At 42.0% G+C, this 12,308-nt stretch overlaps 1 protein-coding gene across 1 annotated transcript in view; it reads right to left on the reverse strand.

Annotated features, from left to right (window-relative positions):
• NFASC (neurofascin) overlaps positions 1 to 12,308 on the reverse strand; it is a 639,840-nt gene that overhangs the window by 153,156 nt on the left and 474,376 nt on the right. The window contains exons 20-21 of the mRNA XM_078644633.1: positions 11,138 to 11,208; positions 2,151 to 2,373 (exon numbers count right to left, since the gene is read on the reverse strand). Of these exons, the coding sequence (XP_078500759.1) occupies positions 2,151 to 2,373; positions 11,138 to 11,208 (294 nt within the window). The remainder of the gene's footprint in view (positions 1 to 2,150; positions 2,374 to 11,137; positions 11,209 to 12,308) is intronic.

Raw genomic sequence — 12,308 nt, forward strand, 5'->3', positions numbered from 1 at the left:
ACTGCCAGCGGGACAGGTGATGGCAAATCCTGCTGCCCACTGGGTGTTAATGATGGTAAACAGGCAGACTAGGAGGCTTTGGAGGCTGCAGCTGCTGGGGGAGGGGGCTCAGGGGGACTGATCCAACCACTCGCCACCCGACCGACAAGGCTGTTAGGTCCCACATCCAGGACCATGGAGAGGCTGGAAAGCTTGCAGGCTGTGGTGGCTGGGCGCAAAAGGTGGATTCAGGTTGACAAGGGCCCATGGAAAGGGCCAAGGACCTGGTCGTAGCCCTACTGTCCTTAAAGTGCTCAAGCACTGAATCCTGCTTGACTCCAAAGAGATGGGAGCCATCAAAGGGCATGTCCATGAGTGATGACTGGACATCCCAAGAAAAGCCAGTAGTCCTCAAACAGGCATGGCGTCGCAGGGCCACTATCCACAAAACCGCTCTGCCGAGTGAGTCGGTGGTGTCTAGTCCGGAGCGAATGGTGAACTTAGCTGCATCTCTCCCATTGGCAACAGCCTGGAAAGCAGTTTACAGCACCTGCAAAACTGTATCTTTTAGCGCATGGAAATAGCAGCCCAAAAGGCATGCAGTGTTCACCGACCGCAATGCCAAGTTGGTGGAAGAAAACATTTTCTTGCAAAAATGATCCATCCTCTTGGATTACAGATCCGTCGGGGCAGTTGGGAATGAATCAAGATTTACATGAGAAGTGGAGGTTTGGACAACCAAGCTCTCAGGGGTAATGTGTTCTGTAAGGAATTTGGGTTCCCTAGGAGTGAGGTAATGGGGGGATGCAATAGTCCTGCTACAGGAGCCCCTTTGCTGGCTTGGACCAAGCAGTACATTAGTAAATGGTTCATTAAATAGGGGAAGCGGTTCGGAAGGGGACACTCCGGGCATTAGTCTTGACTTTCACTGAGGGCAAAAAAGGTCCAGGGCCTCAGCCCCGCTTCACACAACTATGCACATGATGCTTCCTCCATCATAGCCAGGGTAGGGGGAGAAAGCATGCCAGTATCTGGAGAAGTATCCAGTTCACTGGCATCACCCGGATCATCACACAAGTCTTCGGATTCATACGGCTGGTATTTCTCAGGGTCCAGTGTCCCCTCCCATTCTTCTGAGAGTAGTAGGCCTTAGGAATAGAGCTCAGGCTACAGCCTGGAAGGCATGGCTCCAGTCAGCACCAGAACTGGCATTAGATGACATGCCTTTGACTCTGGGTCAGGGACCGGGGAAAGTCAAAATGGCACAACCGTCGCCGATTCAGATCCATCTCCGAAGCCCTTGGACGAGGTGAAATCGACTTCCTTTACTTCTTCTGGCTACGAGACTTACCGAATGACTCGATGACTTGGAGTGGAACAACAATTACAGAATCAGCAATCGCTCCCGGGACCTCGAGTGTCACTCGCCAAGCCACCAGGAGCTTGAGGGATCGCTCTCTCAATGCCTCTGGATGCATGGTGCGGCAGTGGGGCAAGCCTTCTGGTCATGGTTCCGCTTGAGGCACCACAGGCAAACACGATGCAGGTTTGTCACCAACATATGCCAGTGACAAACACCGCAGGGCTTATAGCCGGCCTTCTTGGAGGACATCCTTGCCATACCAGGAGGTATGACCTAAAAAAAGACTTTGATAAAAAAGAGACTAAGGGGTAGCTCTTCCCAGATCTGCACTGGCTGGCATAAAAAGAAAAGAACTAACATCAGCCACCTGGGTGGTGCCTATCTAGGCACTGCGGATGTCACTTACAGCGCGGATGACACCACCAGTAGTCTGGATCCAGTCTGATGGTTGGGGGATAATTCTAAGGTAAGGAATCTGCAGCTAAAAGTCTCTATCAGATAGCAGCTTGCTGACAACATCTCACGTACCTTTAAATTACTGCACAAATTTTCCATTCACATATGAATCTCTTTCAAAGTTCTCTATTTGAAGGAGATTCAACAGAAAGGGACAACTGAACCTCCGTGAAAAGATACAAAAGTAAACTGCTGGATACTTCCTGCACTCATCCAAATTAAATCTGTTATAGGTCTGTGGAACACCTGTAGCTCAAAAGGATTAAAAAGCTTTGCAGTTCTGGGAGAGGCAAAGATATTCAACATGCTACCTTTGAAGCCTTGCCCTACACCATGATCCATAGATACTCACAGTCTTCACCAGAATACCCGATCACCAGCTGTGGTTCAGGACCAGTCCCAAAGTCATTCTTCGCCTGCACCTTGATATCATATGGTACATATACAGGTGTCTGCCAGACTACATGCTTTGGGCTCTTCACAGTGACGTTACTCCAGCTCTCCCCAGTGTTTCGCTGCCGCCAATATACAATGTACTGCAGGTTTGGGCCATAGGCTTGGGTAGCATTTAAGGGCTGCATGAATAAAAAGAAAGCAAAACACAGACATATTACAGATAGGATACACTGAAATGCAAGGCAAAGGACAGAGATGAAGTTGATAGGATGAATAAATGCAGAAAATGGAGGGAAATATGCCGCAGTGTAGGAGGAAAGGCAATAGAGGACGTAAAAAGGAGGGTACACAAAGAGGAGGCCAATAAGCAAGAGACAGAAAACGAAGAGCTGAGGAAAGTGATTAATAAACTGGATTCAAGGGGACAGAGTGAAGGAATGAATATGCTTTAACACAAAAAGGATTCAAGAAATGTGAAGGAGCAGAAACCTGTAGCGAAGAGGGTGGCATATCTGGATAGAGGGAGAAGGAGTGGATATTAAAAGGAAACAGAGTGGGAAAGGGATGGGGATGCAGCAAATAAAGAAGAAAGAGGACAGAGTGCAGAGTGGGGTGGTAAAGACAACGGTCAGATGTGAAACAATGGGAGAATTCAAGGAGGAAAAAGAGAAAAATTTGAGAAAAAGTTACACATATTATTTTTAGTGACAGTGAGAAGAAAGTGTAATCAGGAGGAGCTGGTGAAAGCAAATAATAGGCAGGGCAGAAGATAAAGACAGATACCCTGCAGAGAGGAGACAGTGAAAAGTAAAAAAGGATAGATTCAGAGAAAGGAAAACATTACAATGATGAATCTAGAAGAAAGAAAAGGAAACAAGTGTGCAGAAATTGGAGACACGCAGTACAGAACTACAGCCCCTCTGTTAATCAACCATATGGGTAAAGAAGTCCTTTAGGACAAAGCCGGAATCACGCTGTGCCTTCACAGCACCAGCAATAGAACAAAAGCATCTTTAGCATGCATTCGTTCAGCACGAAAGTCATTACAATGACTTGCTTTAGGAGGTGCAATGGTGGAATGGTGTTGGATTTAAAGCCCAACACCTTCCCTACTGTTGCGCAGACTGGAGTTGGAATAGTAAATGAAGCTATTTCAAAATCCTGTGCCCCTCGAAGGCAAGTTGTTAGAACGACTTACGCGCGGAACAAAGGTGTGCTAAAGAATCGATTGTTCTAATGATGGCGTTCAGAAGGCATGCATGCTAAACGTACGCGGAATACCATCATACAATCCAACTACACACCTGTAAATGAATGAGCCATACTTTTTAGCGACAACATTTTCTTGCCATCTCTCTGTATTACAAACCGTTATTTTTTACGGAAAAAGATAGTCATGATCTCTCATTATTATTTTACTTCACTTATTGAATAAAAAGTGGAAGGTGTTTTATTTACAAAGAGATCTCTTTACAAAAACATTTAATGTTTTTCAAACATCACATTTATAAATGTTTACACTTTATAAACAAGCACTGGCAAATCCAAATATGTCTGGCCTTGGCAACCTAGTGTAATTAAATTTCTTTTGCACGCCTATGCCAAAAAAGAAAAACAGCACCCCTAAATATGGCCTCCAAATGCTTGGAATAAAAACATACTACATTTAAAACACACTTGCGGATATTGCTGTTCACTAGTTTGTTTTTTTACATAAAAACCTATTATTTTGTGTTGAGCATTTTATTACTATTGCTGTTTATGAAGGAGACAATATTTAATTGTGGCCGAACCAAGCACTCATAATGCAGTAAGCTGAAATGTTGCAATGTCCCTTAAACACTTTGTAACAGCAAGTATAAAAAGAAAATGCAAAAATCACCATTTAACTGGGCATTCACAGTGATTTGCAAAAGGTTAATAGATAAAAAAAGAAAATAATATAAAAAAACATACTTTGAACCAGCTTTGTCTGAAGAGATATTAACAATTTTTAGGGGGGTGAAAACAATGCGCATAGGCTTTGTGCAGTCACTCAAAGTGAATGGAGTCAAAGGATAAAAGTGGGCTGACCCACTGCCCCATGCTCTATGCTGTGGTAGGTGGAAGGAAAATGGTTATAGCAATTTAAAAGACCCATGGATGACTGAAGGTCCCACTATTTATGTGTGCTCTGCATACATTTTTGTCTCAAAGGCCAGCTCTAAAAAAAACGAATTCAGAATACCATGTAGTGTTATACAGTTATTCTAAATAAAGCCTCACATAACGATCTCAAATAGAACACTTATCAATTTGAAAAGAAATCACAAATACAATTGTAATTACACTTATGCATGTCCACTCACACGAAGAACCCCGTGTATATTAAAATTGGTACAGTACTGGTACAGGTACGTCGTGCCTCTAGAAAAATACCAATTGTTTAGTTTTCATAAAAAGATCTATGTTATTTAGAGTTGATTCAAAGCTGGGAGAGTTAGCTGCTTCTAAGTAAGGCAGGAACAGTTGCGAAGGGCTTTGGCTAGCCCTTGATAAAATACCTAAGGCAGTTCTCATCTGCTTTAAGCTAAAGTATAAGAATTTGTATATCAAGAGATCAAAGACTTACGTCATAAAAATCCATTAAAAAAGATCTCTTCATCTAGAAGTTATTAAAGGACATCTTCTTGAATAAGAAGAAAGAAAAGGGTTAAATTTTGTGATGAATCAATGAGAATTTTCCCGAGTTAGGCCCATTTAGCAACACGGCCTGTTTTCTTACATTGTCCTCTTTTCTGCACAATAACATTTTTGCTGTGACCTTTTGCACATATTCCTGTGCCTGACAATGTTGAATTAGTTTCTCTGAAACGACTTTTGTTTACACATCTGGCTTTGCACAACATTATCATAATACCTCTAACACAGAGTACAAGGCAATTTATGCATAATGTACAAATGTCAATCTATCTTTATCCACTGGGCAACAGGGCTATCTACATAGCTGCAACAATGCTAATCTGTGTGTACATCGAAAGTATGCTTTTTATAAAAAATAAAGAGCATTTCTGGGGGTTAGCAAAGAAGGCACTTCAGCTGACACCAAGGGCCCCTGCATGCTGTGGCTTTGCAGAAGAGCTGCCTGACATCTCAGTGAAGGGGGTACAATTTGTGACCAAGACTAGGTCCTACATTCTCTCCTGCCAGATAATGGGGTTGGATCATCTCATGGGGGGATTCCTGGCTCTACACCTACATATACTTTACACATACACAGCGTAGGGATTGCCTACTAGGAGTACACCTGATTACTACCTTGTTTTATATGCCTACATAGATACACTGTCTTGGCACCATGGTGGAACTGTATATAATATTTACTCTTTTGCTGCTCGTAATCGCTTTCATCTGCTTCTGTCTACTGATTACCACAGCACATGTATTTTATACAAGAAAAAAGTTGGTTCAATAAATCTATTGAAAACGTCCCATTGTGTATTCTCTGTATACTTCTCTGGGAACAAAGAGCTTGAGTGACTGAGGGGAGGGGTTCTGATCTGTTACCACAATCCTTGAGGGGTCAGGGTTGTCATGTCCAGTGGTTGCCAGAAACCATTCGCTCCATGGTTGGGTTAGGGGGGCTTATGGTGGCACTGTGAGATAGCCAGTCTCTAGGCCTGCATAACCCTGCGCGGGTGCTTGGAATCAGTCTAGGCACTTCACCCAAAGTTTATGTTGACCACGAACACGCAGGCCCCACAGATTAGTGCTAACTAAACGACACCAACATTTTAAAATGGAAGGTGTGCGCTTGTTAAGGGACCTGCTCAGTGAAGGCAAGTCGACAGCCAGATTAGAAATTCAGGATATCTATATTTTGGTACCAGTCTTTGGTCAGTTCCAGTGGTTTCTCCAACTTGTCTGGCAGGCTCAGATATGGGAGTTCAAGGTTCTCCTTTTTGGCCTAGTCTTAGCCCTTTGGTGCTTCATAAAACTTTAAAAACCTGAAGAGTCCCATATTAGGACCCAATGGGTGAGCATGATGATCATATATCTGGATAATTTTGTTCATGGCCCAGTACTGCAATGTTTGCATTTGGTACTGAAAATAGCAATCTAACTCTTGCAGGAGCTGGGCTTTCTAATAAACAAAAGAAAATTGGATCTTTAGGATGATGGATTTCCTAGGGTTCACCATATTTTCCATGTAAGGGTCACTGCAGCTTCCAGACTCAAAAGTCCAGCAATCAAAAAAGAGTTGTAACAGGGTTTGAGCAACTAAGTCATATCTTTCAGCCCCCCGGCCTGAATAGTGAGTCTGCAGGCTTCCTCCATATAGGTAATCATTCTTGGTGTTTCTCTCCTATCAGGCTTTCAAAATCTCAAGATAATTCACTGCTGCACTCAAAGGAAATTACATAATCCTAGAGGTCAGGATAGAGATCCAGTTGTAGCCGAAACACATGCACGTATGGAATGCCACCTGAGTGTGGTTTCTTGGTATCTAGATGCATAGTCTTGGCATTTTTGATTTTCACCCACACAGAAAAAGTCTATCTGAGGTTAGCCCTTGTAGTGGTAAACGTGGTCACAAATGTAATCACAGATGAACAACTAAAAATGTTCTAGTGTTGTTCAGGTAGCACATTTTTGTTCTGTTGATCAAAGGGATCTATATTGAGTTGTCCTTCAATTCTGGTCAAAATGATTCTAAACCACTGAAAAATATCCTAATTATGCTTACTCAATGTGTTTTTCATTTCCGTAGTAGCACACATTGCAAAATTATTCTCTACAGAGAGTACATATTTTCTCAAAATAATATAATTAACTTTCCATAACCTAACTTTCGGAAAACATAACATTATTTGAAACCCACATAACATAACGGAAAATCAAAACGCTTTCACAATGTACTTGTTATGTAATGCATAAACCTCTCACACTTTGGATATTACACTTAAAAGAAATATCATACAAATCACTCTTCCGGACTGTCCATTAAAATATGGGTTTAGAAAGCACAGTCAGTAAAACTGAAAGGATTTAAGGCAAGGTGAACAGGTCCAACATGTTATTGCCAGTGACAATCTACTTATCATACCAGCTTGCTGAACTATAATTTCACTGGTCCTCTTGGCACTCCTGCAGAGGACTCTTATGAATTACTGCAATGAGTAATAATAATATTCAGGAGGCTATTGAGCAGGAAAGGAATGAAGCTCAGGAGCATTTGATTGAGGCGTTTGGCCAGAAAATTTATTATTTCTGAATGGCAAATCATTTCTCTTGAGAAGACACATTTGCTTAATTTGTTTCTAGAAATGCTACCAACTAGTGGTCTGTATTCTCTCTTCTAGCCCTTCTGTAACTTGATAAGTCTATTGGCTGCCTTCCTTCCGCTTGAAGATCTAATATGATGGAGATGAGGCCTATCATGTTGCTGGTAACACCTTGAATGGTTTATAGAGGTTGGGATATACCCAATACTGGAAAATTATTGGTGATTGGGCATAAGGGACTACATTTTCTGTGAACACAAGCAACCTATTGATCCTGAAATGGATACATATTAGAATCTCAGTAAAATTACAGGATTTGGTATGTTTTTAACAAATATATATCTATATTTAAAAGCCGTGGGGACCCCATACCACAGTCCGGGTTGTTCATTTCAGGGAGCGGTGGGACATGCATCACCCCAACCCGGGCTAATCGCAGCGCCAGGGACCCCATTCCCCAAGGCTGAATGGTTATGAAGGGGAGGAGCGCCATGAAGCTCCCTTCCAGAGTCTTAACAGGCCACGGGGACCCCATCCCCCAGAGCTGAACTTAAAGGGAGATGGGCAGTGCCGTCCCCCCTCTCTGAGCCGTTTGGGGTCCCAGGGACCGTATGCATCGGGCCGGTCCCATTACTCTGTCCCGGGGAGCACACACCCAGGACACAGAAGTTTTCCTGCCCACAACATATGTTTGCTCTTGCCTGGATGGAGCATTTTTTGATCTCCTGCTGAGTGGGAGCAATCATGCCTTTCCTGTCTGCAGGGGTGGGGGCAGGGAAGGCAAGTCTACTCCCACTCGGCAGGAGATTAAAAAATGCTGGGTGGGAGCAGACTTCGGTTTCTCGGCCTGCACTCCTGAGGGCAGAGAAACAAATATTGCTCTCCAACCCGGCGGGAACTAGCATAAGCAGCTGCTACAACCGGGTGAAAGCAAAGCAGGCTCCTGCAGTATGTTGGAGGCCAGTTAGGGCCCGGGAGTTCTGGGGCTCCCACGCAATAACCCCACTTGCTAATTTGTGGGTGCTTTTGTGGGCACCGGGGCACCCACCTATAATTAAGAGAGGTCTCTGGGGGATGGGGAACCCGGGGCAACAATAGGGTTGGCAAAGGGAGCGACACCTTCCTCTGCTAATTTAAAAGTTATTGGCCTGGGTGATGTGGCCCCTGAGGTCATTTAAGGCGTGTGAGTGGGGCCCTGCCTCTTTAAGTAAAATACTGCCCTGGAGTATAGGGTCCCTGGGGCAATGTGGGCTTGGGGAGAGGGGCAAAGCGCCCCTCTCCCAAATAGTAAGGTATTAAGCCTGAGGATGGCATCTCCGGGGACTCAGGGGAGGGGACTATGAACCCTTCTCCCCTATAATTAAATATGGCCCCAGGGATGCGGCTTGGGGAAGGGGGGCCATGCACCCCCTCCCCTAGAATTAAAATATGGCCCTGGAGGATGGGGTCGGGCCCATGTTAATGGTAAAGTATTTGGCCTGGTGGATTGGGTCCCTTGGGGCCAACAGTGGCTTGGGGAGGGAGGCTGTGTAACCCCCTCCCCTCTCCGTGCTAAGGGGTTGGATGCAAGGCCAGACCGCACAGCGGGGGAGTAGTTGGATTTATGTAAGGTGATAAAATATTACTTTACTTGAAAAAAACATAGAAATGTACTGAAAAGAAACAAAGGTTAATGCAAATTATTGTTAGGTGAACATTCCAGTGACAACATAATGTTTTAACTAAAAAGATATCAATGAAATTCACCAGTTATACTTATCTCAAGCAACTAAAATCCATGCCCTAGGGTAACTAATTACTCTGCCCTCACCAGGAACTGCTAATTACTCCACATATTACATCCCTCAAGGCATTAATTGTGTTATTGATAATATCTCTGTAACATGTGCAATGAAATTAATGATGAGAAAAATGTGCATGGCGGAGGTATAAGTTACAACTACCTTAGAGCATAAGTTACAGTTACTTAAAATAATTATACCTAGTGTGTGTGGGCATGTGCATGTGTGTGTGTGTGTATATATATACATATATATATATACAATAGGGTTCTAGCCTTATGTAGAACAGAATCAAGAATCATTTTGCAAGCTGGCTGTGTCATTCCGTTTGGGATGAATGATGATGAAGAGATGCATGTACACCTTTAAACTTGAGTACTAGAAACCTCCCGCTGTACCTTTATAGGACTTGAGTTCTATATAGGTTTTAACTTCGACTTATTTATTTTATTTTTGTATCACTTACCCCTGCCCTGTCATTTTATATATGTACTTTTTGCATATATACTTCCTTTGTATTCACTCACATAAAAAAAAAAAAACAACATATTTGTCCGTAGTAGATGTTTGCTATGAAGCGGTGCTTTAACCCAATATGAATCAATTGAGTTCCAATTACTTAAATGATTGTGATTTTCCTGTAACAGGTGTCGTAAAACAGAACAGATTTGTAAATGAAGTGAACAAAAATATTATGAGGCTTGATTGCTTTCAACAAAGTCTTTTGAGAAGATATGACTAACCTTCTGTGTTTCTGTTTGACTTCATATAGATTGGACAAGATTGGAGTGCGTGGGCTACGAGCTTGGAGTATTCGGTATTTGTTTACACAACCATGCTCTCCTTTTCTACACACAAGTTTGGGCGACTGAATGTTAGACACGTTGAGGTTGGTCTAGACGACACACCTTTGAGTTAGCTTCATGTATTCATTGTTTGTTTACACTTTAGTTACTATACCTGTCGAGAGCACTCACGTTACTAAGTATAAAGCAATGTGTACTAAGTATCTGCTATGTTATGAGTTTCCGAACAGAGAATGGGACCACAATCTAGGACTGAACTGAGATTTAGTATATTACCAATGGGTACTAAACTCAGGCACTGCTATTGAAGGTTTCTTTTTTGATAAACATGCAAACTGACTGTTTGTGCATGGAGTGTTATTCAATAATATTCTTTGTAATGCAATTGTAAGTCCAACAATTGTTTTAATAGCAATACTTGTACAGAGTCAAATGTATAGTAATTCTCACGTTTGAGTGGGATGATGATGCAAATCCATAGTCCTTTCTTTACTTTTACCTAAATGTATATAAACTTTGAACTGTGGTCATGTGACAAAGAGCTGGATAGCTCGAAACGCGTCTGTTTGCCTGAAAAATAAATATACTTTCACTAAACTGGATTGGTGTGGCTCGTGCTTGAAGAAGTTGAGAAGCCTGCTGGTTGATTATGTATGTATATATGTATGTATGTGTATATATATATATATATGTGCGTTTTTCCCATTTAAATAAATCCTTCCGTGATTTTCGTACCTCCTTGAGTGCTGCATTCTTTTCTTGGAGCCCTGAAAAGCTCGAGCGTAATATATATATATATATATATATATAGATATATATATATGTACATATATATATATCTATATATATATATATATATATATATATATATATATATCTCAACCCATCGGAATCTGTATCAGACCATAGTCTGCAATGGAAGCCTTCATAAGGAATTCAAGGATACAGCAGGACTTTTGAAAATAGAGGTCACAGTGATGGGAGACGCTGCCTATCCAAATGCCAAAAACTTAACACGATGCCCCCTCCCCACCAAGAACCTTTGTACAATCCAAAGGAGCACTGTTCTCCCCAGTCTCTCATTTTTCTTACCGTCCAGGTGATTTCCATATTATTCTTCTTGCTGCCCTTTCCCTGTACACCTGAGGGATTTCTTTCCGGAGCTAAAATGCAGAAAATATTTTAAATGAATAATGTATTTCGGCTGCTCTGACATCTAGGCTATACTATGTCCCTGCACTGAGATTTTTAAAAAGCATTCATTAGTAGAATCCTGGAAAGTTGTAAAACTTTAATGCAGCCTCCACCTTTACCCAAGTGTAGCGCCTCCAGGGGGTGGTCACAAAAAGGGCAAAATGGCACTGTGGGATGAGCCACTTTACTCCTGCAATCCCATCTCTTAATAACAGAAGGATGCATTTAATGTTATGTTAAATGTTATGTTAAAACTTTTGTAAAGCGCGACAGCCGCCCCAGCTAAGAGGCGTCCTGGCGCTAAAACACAATTAAAAGGAACTTAAAGCTCTAAATGCATCTGCTTGGTGCACCATACTACTGAGGATGTACTATATCCATATGCGATTGCATAGTTGTCACCAAAATTAAATTAGCACTACTGACAAAACCATTACATCGAATGAGGAACGCATTAAGTTAAAGATGACTTTAAGAGAGGTGTTAGATTTGAGTTTAGGGTATAGCACATTCTTTGCTCTTGGTTTAGGCAGAAGGCAAGGGATAGTGTTAAGCCTAGCGGCAGTGGTGGGGTTACTGTTGGGTTTAGGAATGGCTTAGCCTTAGGTTTAGGGTTAGGCTTATTGTTAGGGTGATGGTTTGTATAAGGTTTGGGCTCAAGGTTAGATTTTGAGTTAGCATAAGGTTAACAGTTAGGTTTAATGGCAGTACTCTTATTTACCCTTGTACTTAAGCCTATTCACTGTAGTGGCTGTATCAGTAGCGGTATTCTCAATATTGATTATATCGAGGTAGTGGATTCTTTATATTGATATCTCCATGTAACTGCATTCAATGTAGCGACACTAAACCATCTGCTCATACATTACAGTTTTTAAATATTGAATATCAATGTTTTTCAACTTAACATAATTTGCATAGTATTCCCTACACCGGGTAGCACAAGTTGTGTTGTAAAACTGTAAAACATTCACTCATTTTAACCAGCTGTCATTTGGGATTGAGTTTAGACTACTGTGGTATGCATCCTTTCATACGTGCTCGCATTTTTATTTAGAGATTGCAATAA

This window comes from Lissotriton helveticus, chromosome 5_1 (genome assembly GCF_964261635.1).
Source record: "Lissotriton helveticus chromosome 5_1, aLisHel1.1, whole genome shotgun sequence".
In the NCBI taxonomy this organism is placed as follows: Eukaryota; Metazoa; Chordata; class Amphibia; order Caudata; family Salamandridae; genus Lissotriton; species Lissotriton helveticus.